The sequence below is a fragment of the Neodiprion fabricii genome, chromosome 6 (genome assembly GCF_021155785.1).
Source record: "Neodiprion fabricii isolate iyNeoFabr1 chromosome 6, iyNeoFabr1.1, whole genome shotgun sequence".
NCBI lineage: Eukaryota > Metazoa > Arthropoda > Insecta > Hymenoptera > Diprionidae > Neodiprion > Neodiprion fabricii.
In genome coordinates this window covers 26,462,640-26,473,114 of record NC_060244.1, presented here as the reverse complement: position 1 = coordinate 26,473,114, position 10,475 = coordinate 26,462,640, and the positions used below count along the sequence as shown (strand labels likewise).

The 10,475-nt window shown below is 40.4% G+C and overlaps 2 protein-coding genes across 3 annotated transcripts; one reads left to right on the top strand and one right to left on the bottom strand.

Moving 5' to 3' along the window:
• Positions 1 to 361: 361 nt before the first annotated feature.
• On the top strand, positions 362 to 8,859 carry LOC124184710. Of its 2 annotated transcripts, none has more exons than XM_046574729.1 (6): positions 362 to 903; positions 1,165 to 1,300; positions 1,556 to 3,747; positions 6,404 to 6,544; positions 7,063 to 7,505; positions 7,591 to 8,859. In XM_046574729.1, exons 3-6 carry the CDS (start codon positions 3,654 to 3,656, stop codon positions 8,059 to 8,061), a joined length of 1,149 nt encoding a protein of 382 aa, XP_046430685.1. In that variant the 5' UTR covers positions 362 to 903; positions 1,165 to 1,300; positions 1,556 to 3,653; the 3' UTR covers positions 8,062 to 8,859. The 2 variants fall into 2 exon arrangements, with proteins under 2 accessions (XP_046430685.1, XP_046430686.1); XM_046574730.1 differs by having other exon boundaries at positions 1,539 to 3,747.
• On the bottom strand, positions 8,245 to 10,383 carry LOC124184714 (UPF0687 protein C20orf27 homolog). The gene is made up of 4 exons (XM_046574737.1): positions 10,231 to 10,383; positions 9,612 to 9,729; positions 9,398 to 9,535; positions 8,245 to 9,285 (listed from the first exon to the last, which is right to left on the bottom strand). The coding sequence occupies exons 1-4, from the start codon at positions 10,241 to 10,243 to the stop codon at positions 9,063 to 9,065; spliced, it is 492 nt and encodes a 163-aa protein (XP_046430693.1). The 5' UTR covers positions 10,244 to 10,383; the 3' UTR covers positions 8,245 to 9,062.
• Between the last annotated feature and the right edge of the window lie 92 nt (positions 10,384 to 10,475).

Genomic DNA, 10,475 nt, shown 5'->3' with positions numbered 1-10,475 from the left:
GAAGATTGTTTAGAGATTGAGAATTCGGGGAACCCCAGCTGAGAGACGCGTGAAAGTAGGAATAGACCCGATATCGCCGAGAACAGGTGCCAACTTTCAGTGAAGTATACGTCAAATCTCCCAAAGAAATATTTCCATGATTGTTCGAAAAAAAAAACGAGAACCATGCGCCAAGAGATGAGTCTTTATCCGATAGATATCCGATGCCGAATGTGTAAAAATCTCCGCTATTTACTGTCAAAATTTTTCCGCGGCATCGATAAAAGTAGTAAAATACGTTATACGCAAAAACTAGCTACGTTCGTAATTTCGTCTGTCAAAAAAATCACAGAGGGCGCCACGGTGGTTTGTTATGGCTTCGAGACGTGATCCTAGACAGATGAGCAGTTGCTGTCACTGTAGGTGGTCTGAGCTTGTGCGAACTGTGAGAAAAAGTAAAATAAAATACGCGCCGTTCCTCGCAGACAAAAGACAGACGGCGGGGAGAATGGACGAGCATTAATGAACGGTGATCTTAATCTTCGCGGTGCTCGAGACGCTCGTTTTGCAGGGTTCGTCGCTCCCGTGGCTGTGTTGCGCAGTGGACGGTTAAGTGTCGCATGAAAAGTGTGATGCGAGTGAGGAACGAGGCTTCGGAAAGGCTCTCGAACGGGACTGTTGATCAAACTCGGAGCGCCGCGATAAATTAGGCGTCAGTAATTTCCCTCGCAGAGCTACACACTCAAAGATGGCGTACCCTGGCATAGCTTTTGTTGCCATGATCGGTGTCGGCCTCGGTTTTGCACTCTGGTATTTTCTGGCAGACACCCCCCAATCCCAGGGTCCCCATGCTTCCGGACCACCACCGCCTCCCAGGGGAGAAACGCCGTCCAACAACTCGCGGGCGCCACCGAATGACTCCAGGTAGAGACCCCTCGCCTCGAGCCTTCCCTATGTCGTTGTGTTCTTCGCCAACTTTCAGAATTTTCTATCGTCTGGAACCGCTCTTTCTGTTTCTTATTCTCAAGACAAGTGACGTCGCTACTTCAGGGAAACTTTTCTTTTTTCCATTTTCATTTTCTTGCGTAGCGCACCTTGTAGATCACAAAATTAGTGACAACGATACCTACCGAATTATGCGAGTAGATGGTAGAGCAATCTGTTTATCGATTATTTGTTTGTCAGGCGCAGGCGACGCTGGAGAAACACTGGTGGGACAAAGGAGGATTGCTCGATCTGTTCAGAGGAACTTGAACGTAACCTAATTACTGTTAACTGCGGACATGAATTTCATGTCCCCTGCATTACCAAGTGGCGTGAGGTAAGTTTTTCTACAGAAATAGGTAAAGCTAATTCGTCATATCTCCAGAGAAGAGAAACAAAAAGAAAATTGATCACAAAATATTCACATTAGGCATGTGGCGTACCTATGTTTGTCAGAGAAAAGAATGAGCTTATTTGAATTTTTTCGTACTGCCAGGATGATGATGTAGCAGAACTTGGGATAGTGCCATATGTTTCTTTCAATAATACATACATGTAACCTGTTTTTGTGCAAGCCAAATTTTAACTACAGGTCGCACGTAACACGGGAGCCCAGAACACCTGCCCACTTTGTCGGCAACGTATCTGAGCCTCTGAACTTGGATATTGGGGAGCTGTTTGTTGCGAAATGAGATGAAATGTGATCACTGAATTTCATCAATTCAGCGCCATTCAATATGAATTATTGATTGACTGAATGATTTTAGCACCGGTGCCTGTCCATGGCAATAATTATTAAATTATACATAAAATTGAGGGATCGAAAAAAAATTTTTTATACACTTTGTTTAATCAAAGTAACTCTTATGTCGATGAAACGTAGGTAGCTGATAAGTGTAGTCAGCTGTGCTATAAGCAATTATATACTATACAATATTATACAAATACCTTCAATGTTCTGTTGAATATTTTTATATTTTGCCCTGAATTTTTTTCGGTTAAACTTTCGCTAAACTATTGTTGACTAGAAATGTTTCAGAATAACACAAAAACAACAAAGTAATCAAACAATATTAAGGCAACTAGTGATATCGTTGTTTGTAATAACTAAGTAGCTATTTTTAATACCAATTCCTTTTAGTTGTTTTTTTTTCTCTTGTGAGACTGAATCCTTGCATCAAATGTTCTCTATTTGCCAAGGCTAGTTTATATGAGTCGCTTCTTTCGTTATTTATGTTTCGGTCATAAAAACAAATTGTTGGAAATCGGTGAAACCGCAGAGCTTTCAATAAAGTTTTATTATGGGGATTTTGTTTGGGATTTTGATTTCTGTTGTGGTTTTTTTTTTTTTCTCTCTCAAATAACCAGTCGACGAAGTCGCGCAGCGATAGATGAAAAAAAATTGTTACGTTAGAATAAGTGCCCTTACTAATATTTAACGACGTCTAATACGTTTAATTGTAAGCATCGTTTTAAAAGTAATCAACGAATAAAGTCTTTCAAAGTATACCTAAACCGTATTATTCGTTGCAAATATATTAGGTCTTCCGTCGACGTTTATATACTATTCGTAACCCGAGTTTGAGCTCGGGCTATTTTCTCAATATGACAACAATGGATAGCACTGATATTATTTTACGTAACACGATCCGCTTTCGTTTCCGGCGGACTTTTTAAAACGAAAACGTAACATGTATGCACTCATACTTGTACTTATGTTAGCGTCGAAAAAGGCCTAAGCTTTCCCCTCTGCACTTGCGCATGGAGCAATTAGATACACATATATTCTGCTTCTATCAGGTGTAATCTTTTTCATTTACTTTGATACGGCGCCCTTTATGCAAAAATACGTGATGCTTAATGCGGCATTCTGAGAAACTTGAAAGTGGTGAAGTAAAAGTTTTGAATGAAAAAGAAACTTCATTTCGATCTTCCTCTTTTTTTACTGTAATATACGAATCGAGATGAATATGAATCATCATGAAATTATGCTTACGAAACAAGACGAGGATGCACTTTCTATTCGAGTACCAAATTGCAAAAATCATCGATCTAACGTGTCTCTTAAATATGGAAACGTTCGCAGATGTGATCTTCGTTTGTATAGTCTTACGCCGCATTATCCGATCCTGTTACCGTGTTCGTATCCCGTGTAATAATTTATCACCGGCAAACCTCTCACCTAAATTTTTCTTCCCTCATTCATTTTATGCAAGAGGTATGAAATAAGCAGGAAAGCCAACGCCGCTAGACAGAGCGGAGACCGATGCTCGTTCCTGACACTGAACACTGTTTCAATGCGCTCAGTTAGCGCAAGGATCTCATTGCGGCAAGACGCGATTTAAAACGCCGCGCGGCTGAGACGATCACTTATTGTTAAACGGACAATCTTGCCGCTCATTTTATCATTAAAGTGCAGTCAAAAGTGCGATAGAGAAAATGTGAAGTGAATTAATAAAATTTCTAAATTTGTACAACTTTAATTTGCAATACAGTGAATCTTATTTCGGTGAAGAATTTTAAAAATGAAAGTAAATAACTTTGATCGTTAAAAAAAGATGCAGAGATTTGTAACCGAAGAACATCAACGCTCATGGTCTGCAGATCAGTGCAGCGCCAATTTCTACCTCGGTACAAAGAATTGTCAGTGATCTTATCTTTCTGAAAAATGATCGTATCTGTAAAATATCATGTTACGATGCGTTATTACCGCGGTTTTACTGATCTCCACACTTCAGGAATCTTCTCACGCCCTACGATCGAAAACTTCCGTCGAAAAACGAGGTAAGAGTCATTTTTCATTTCCATTTGTAGAGACTGCGTGAAAATTTCAAATATATCCGCAAATTAGTCTAATTCGAAATATCATTGTGTGTGCGTAGAAATAAAGTTATAGAAATATAACGAAAAGGAAACAGTTAATTTGATAACGTATCGAATGTGTTGAATTATCTTACAGTTGGTGTTGTATACTCAAAATCAGTGTTAACATGTACGTATAAAAATTACGTCGAATAATTCGTGCCACGGATCGATTTGCCGCATCCATAATAATTAATACGTAATTATTTAAACCGATAGAACGTGTAATAAAATTTCGTTACGTCACAATCCAAACCATAAATGAGAAAGAAAGAAAAAAAAATCAGTTGAAAACTGTCAAGAGAAACGTTCATAACTTTCGTGATTCCGGAATACGATTAGGTCCGTTGCATTGAATTGCATACATTTTGATGTAATGATCATCATCGTGATTCGAACGTGCAAGACTTTCACTATATGAAGAACGTATTATATTCCTCACTTATAAATATTTGCTTCTAAATTCCTCATCTCACTTTCATATGATTATTTCGTGTGACGATGCGTTTCGGATAAATGATACTATAAATATTTATTCACTGTACCATTGCAGCTCTGCGTTACGATATAGTTGCGGTGATTATACCCATAAATCGGTTGAGAACACCTGACCAGTTATAACGGTCAAGCATTTTTATTGACTCGTTTGTTTGTCTGCAGTACACCGACTTACACTCCAGAATTTAACGCTGCTCCGCTAATGAAGAGATCGTTTACTACTCTTGAAAATCGTGCTCACCGATGCAGTTCTTATTGTCAGCTCGCGTTTCTTTCGTCCTGCACGCTCCGGTGAAAGGTATAATTATGCCCATCGCGCAGTGAAGGTATACATATAACACAATTATACCCGAGCCGAAAAACGACGCGACATACAAGTTGGGCATTCAAAAATTACATCCGAATTCTTACGTCTTCTCGCTTATTTAAATATTTACTAATTACAAGCACGGTGCGTTATAATAAATTCAAATCGTCACGCGCTGGCGGGAAAAGTATTCCGTTACCATTACACGAGAGTTGAAGAAGATTTGTTTCCTTTTGAACTCGCGTCACGCTGTTGCAGAACTAATCAATTCTTAACAGTATATATGTACATAGTAATACTATAAATGTACTACGAAGCTGACCGTAAATTAACCGCTGAATAGAATCCTAGACAATATTTAAAACCAAACTATACAAGCATGATATTTATTACACGCGAATCCATAGACTTTGTTGATTAAAAATCGCGCGATGCTATAACGTGTACCGTAAATCGGTACAAAATGTCAATAGATCACTTCGATCAGTGATCCTACATATATCTAGCCGATCTTGCAGCTGGGATCTAGAATATCGAGAACAGGGAAACGAGACGCGTATATGTGTGATACATAAGTGCAGTTATATCTTGGAAACGAATCGCGCGTACTGCAGTTTGACCTGCAATCAAAGATAGCGAGGATCTAGCCAGATGTATATCAGCACACGTGAACAATAGTTCTATGCAATGATGATAATATTTTTTGTAGGAAATCTATACCAGGTGACGAATCAGTAACGATTCGTTGACTTTCGATTGTCTTTTTGTCGCGAGAAAAAATTTTATTTCTATCCTTTTGAGGTGATTCGATTGTTATACACTCCGATCTACGGTGTAGTGCAGGTTGCCCTCGAATTGTACCGCGAAGATCATTGATCTCTGCAGTTTCAAGTTCTCGATCGACGCGGCTGCAGCAATTTTATTTTTTCTAACAAGGTTACATACCGAAAGTAGTTCGTTCAAGTGAGGATTACTATATAGACTTGGGGGTCAAGTTACTCGCAAACAGGCCCGCAGCAGGTACGCGTTCTACTTCCTGAACTGACCACTCGAACCTCGTACAAATCCTACGATCGTATCACGTGTGTACCCCATCGTCGTCGTGGACCCCGATTCGTATATTCAATGTCACGATCTGCACTTCTAGCACACACCGCGCGTAAAATTTTAACGGAAGGGGGGACAGCTTGGAAGGTGTAAAATTATACCTGTTTTTAGGATTTTTCGTTAAAGAAAATGAAAACACTTGGAGCAATTTCAGTTTGAAGGTTTTATTATTTACAGTTTCAGGAACATTTTAGAAATTTTTCATTGAAATCAACAAGAAAAAGGCGACATGCCGCATATAAGTAACGAACGACTCCGAACTCGAGAGCTTTTCCGGTGGCGCATTTCCTAACATCGCTGTCCAGCTTGCAAGTTTGTAACAGATGGAGGAATTTTTATGAAACTAACAATCTAATATGTTTTCGAAACTATAAATAATAAAACCGTCAAAGTCAAATTGCTCCAAGCGTTTTCACTGTCTTTAGAAATCATTCCTAAAAATAGGTATGATTTTAAACCGTCCAAGCCGTACCCCCTCCCCAAGCGAGAAATTACGAATCTCGCCTCTGTACGCAATTTTGGACAACCGTGAGATTTACCCAATTTTTTCGACATCTTTTTGCGCACTCGCTGACCTACTATCGATCTTTCTATGTGTGTACACGTCTAGGTATCAACGAAAAACGAGGGAATAAAAACGACGTCGTCGTCGTCTTTCGATTTCAGTAAGACGCCTGATTCGCTCCTGGGCTCCTCTCGTTTGGCTCGCGCCTGGAGAGGAATTCCTGCCACTCGGAGTACCGGAATTCCTGGATAACGTTGAGGCGGTAAACGACGGTGACTTCCTTAGCACCCGACTTGACGTGGGTAATCCATTCCTACGCAATTTAATAACTGTGCAACGATTCGAAGCCAGAAATTTTCCAGACAATAAGACTCGTCTTCTATCGGCGTTCAACATATCGTTACATCAAATTAGTTGGGCGCAGTATGGCGGCAAAAAAATCTTTACCGTAACTTCAAATTAAGAGAATTATAAAATTATATGGACGTAGTATTTCTGACTCCGTATTAACGTATTCCGACAATATAAAGGCTGTATACCGAAGCTTGCACGAAATCTTTCTTGCTTCGACGTTTGAATATGTATTAAAATGTTTGCGGTTGGTTGAATATTGCAGTATTGTATGTGTGCTTTTTTCTGCCGCCATGTTGCGTTACAATTATTGCACACTGTCATTCGCTCACTGTTCGATCGTTCGATTATACGAAACTTTTTCACCATGCAGGTATAAATAACTGTACGTATATAAAAAAAAAAAAAAAACTGCCAACTCGATCGCAATGTGTTTATTTTTCCATGGATTCGAATAACCGCGATACAGAAAGGCTGCTACGAAATAAGACCTCGTTTCTGTACGGAAAAAAACCGTGGATGGATTCGGTGCCGGTTTACGCTCTGGTCGAGAACTGCGCTCTCCTTTACAACACCAGCGGAGATCATCGACAGACGAAGAAGGAAGCATTCCGCAAGTCTGAAATAAATACTAAGGAGATCGTCGCAAAGACCGGACACGACGAAGATAACGGCGTTGATCGGGAAGTCGAAGAGAGCCTGATTTACGAGGAGAAGAGGACCCGGCTTCCTCACTTCCACGTGACTTACTGGATGTTTTATCCGTTCAGCGAGGGGAAAACCATTTGCGTGTTGGACCTCGGGTATCTGGGCTCGTGGCCGATTCCTCTTGTCGGTGGAAAATGCTTCGGTCTGTTCAAGGAGTACGGGAGCCACGTCGGGGACTGGGAGCACATGAGCCTGTTTTTCAAGGTCCGGACCGCGATTTTGTCTTTCTCACTCGTTTGCCAAGGTGCTGCTTGGCTTCGGATTAAAATTTAGCTTTCTTCGGATTCAGGGCGACGATCATCCCCTGGCGATGTACGTCTCAGCCCACGACGCCGGCGCATTTTATCGCTACGACCCGGTGGAAAAGGACTTCGTATACGAAGCACAAGAGACCAGGAAGGGGATATTCCAGAAGCCGATATTCCCCGATTACGTTTACACGGCGGGCGGTTCGCATCCTGTTCTCTTCAGCGCGAAAGGGTCCCACGGGCTTTGGACGGCACCTGGGAAGCATAAATTCGTTCGGTTGCCCCGATTGTACGACGAAAGCGGATTCGGATCGCCCTGGCCGACGTGGAGGAAGGTGGAGATGCTTCCTAGGGAGAGGCGGGACGCGTTACCTTCCTGGATGAATTACAAGGGGCGATGGGGAAATCCGAAAACAAACTGCCATCCCTTAGCTAAACTAGGTATTAATTTTTGCCAATTTGTTGACGGTCCAACCGGAATTCCACTGAAAAAATTCAACTTTCATTGCTAAGAATGAATCCGTTTTTCGTCATCAGACGTTCTTTCTCTATACTTGTATAATAGTAAAAATATCTTTCAGACAAATTGAAGGATTATCTTGAACGGTCTTTGAGGATAAATGATAGCAAATTTAAACGACGATGTAATGAGTGGATGGGTTAAGGAATATAATCTTTTTTTTTCTCTAACTCACAATTAAATAGGATTTGAATCGACGATGAGTATATAATATGTAGATATGTATGTATTTTATTGAAGGACAAGTGTATACGCATAGTGCATGTTTAACATGATAATTGGAATTCGTAATTGCTTTTCAATAATTTATTACTAATGCATATCTAGCAATAAGCAAAGCACCAAATTTACGATTAATAATAAAACTTTGTATATGATATATTATGTATATTTTATGTAAGTATAATATAGATATATTAGCGATGATTTAGGAAATAGTTGTAGTAAAATAAATTTCAATGTATAGAAATCGTTGTACACGTAAGTGATGTACTTTATGTTATACAATTCGCATATTATAGCTCTGCGTGATATGCAATTAATAATCAGAGATAATAGCGCGGTTTAACATATTTTAAAAACTATCTATATAATGTTAGTATTCATTAGTGTGTCATTCGCGATAACAAGTTAAGGCGCACATGGTACAAATTCTTTACTTTTCGTAAAGCTTTATACAATAAATTACTCAGCAATGTTTATTAGGCCGAATCAATACTATAAAATTCATACACGGTTCTCTATATAGAACCTTAATACTTCGATTTGATAGCTCGTTGGAAAGAGAAAAGTATCAAAAAATTCTCCGTGATATATTATGCAATTTTTCTTTGTATCACGGTTCTTAACAACTTACTTTACCTGGTGTGATCCTTGCTCTTATATCGCGGCGCAATTCGCGCGAGTTCAGCGACCGTCCCGATTTCGCATGCTTTCCAGTAGGCAGATCTTGTCTTTAATCCAAAACCATTAAAGAAACCCCCTGTCAAAATTTCAGTCCTGCGAATTAAAGCCCGTCCAGTCCGATACCTCGTCGTCGTCATCCCCCTCAATGCCAATACTCCGAACCCCGTTTCGCAACAAAGGAGTACCTTTTCCTTTGCCCAAGACTCTAGCGTTGAGAAGAATTTTTAAAGGGTTTCCAGACTTGCAGCACATTACTTGAATTTCTTCCTTCAACAGTTTTTCTTTGTAGGCCAGCAGCTCCACTTTCAACCTGTTGAAGTTTATTTATTCCAACGTTATATCAGGCGATAGCATATCAGACCTTGCTCTAAACTCTGTATCTTTGTTGTAAATCAACCGTACAACCGCAACTATATTCTTACCTCAGACCATCTTTGTCGTGTGCAAAGTCGATGACACGGCAATTTGTATTTGGAATATCAACAATTACTGCAGGTGCCAGAGTTTTCCCCTCGTCCTGTATACAGAGATTCCATGGCACGGAAAACTCTACGTGGTATCTGTGATGACATAAAAATTTTAGTTATTCAAATAACAGATCAATTTGGCACAAAACTGGATAACACTTATGTGTACTTGTGATAAAGTTGCAGGAAACCAAGGTGAACATCCAGATGACCATGCCGCTGAGGATAAATCATAATGTTGTTGTCTTTGCCGACTCCGCTACCCCCTCCAAAATGTACGTGGTGTTCTAAAAAAAAACATAAACCATCGTCATTGTATCAGAATTATCGCTTGCCTTTTCAGTGCCATACAGTCTGCCCTCGAAGTTCGAAGATTGCCAAACTTTCTTTACAGAATGTGAAAAGGGGACCCAAAAGTATGAGAATTAAGTTAAGGTGAAAATATTTGAAAATTTTCAAAAATATTCCCAGTCCCATTATCCCTTATCCGCTGTTTAACATCACATATTTTTCAAAAAATGTTGCAGATTTTAAGAAGCTAAATGAGGTTTCAAAATCACTATAGAAAAAAGTGTCGATACGCGTTCGAAATTTCTACACCTGCAACGTGAAACAGTATGACGTGAAAAATGGCGGGAGGGGGGCGAGCTTGAGGACGTGTACGTCCCTGAGCCGAACTCGTGGTTAGGTATCGAGCCACTCGCTAGTCGTACTAATATGTTGAATTTCGCGCACTTTAGTCCGAGGACCGAGGCGGGTGATAGGCAGCGTGTCGAGCGATTTCTTACCCTTTTCTCCCATGATTGAACACGTCGTCAAGCAACAGGGTTCATCTAGACGCTAGGTGTGACTCGTTTGACAAGGGGTGCAGCAGCATTTAACCGTCGTACACGCTTACCGCAATAACAAAAGATAATATGGAATTCCGATTCCCTCACCCGAGGAGTTGCCAAGGTGTAAAATAGTTCGGGTGCCGGAATGAAGATGGGGCTGCGAGTCCGAGGTCGGAACTCGGCCGCAGTGGCGCTGTCCG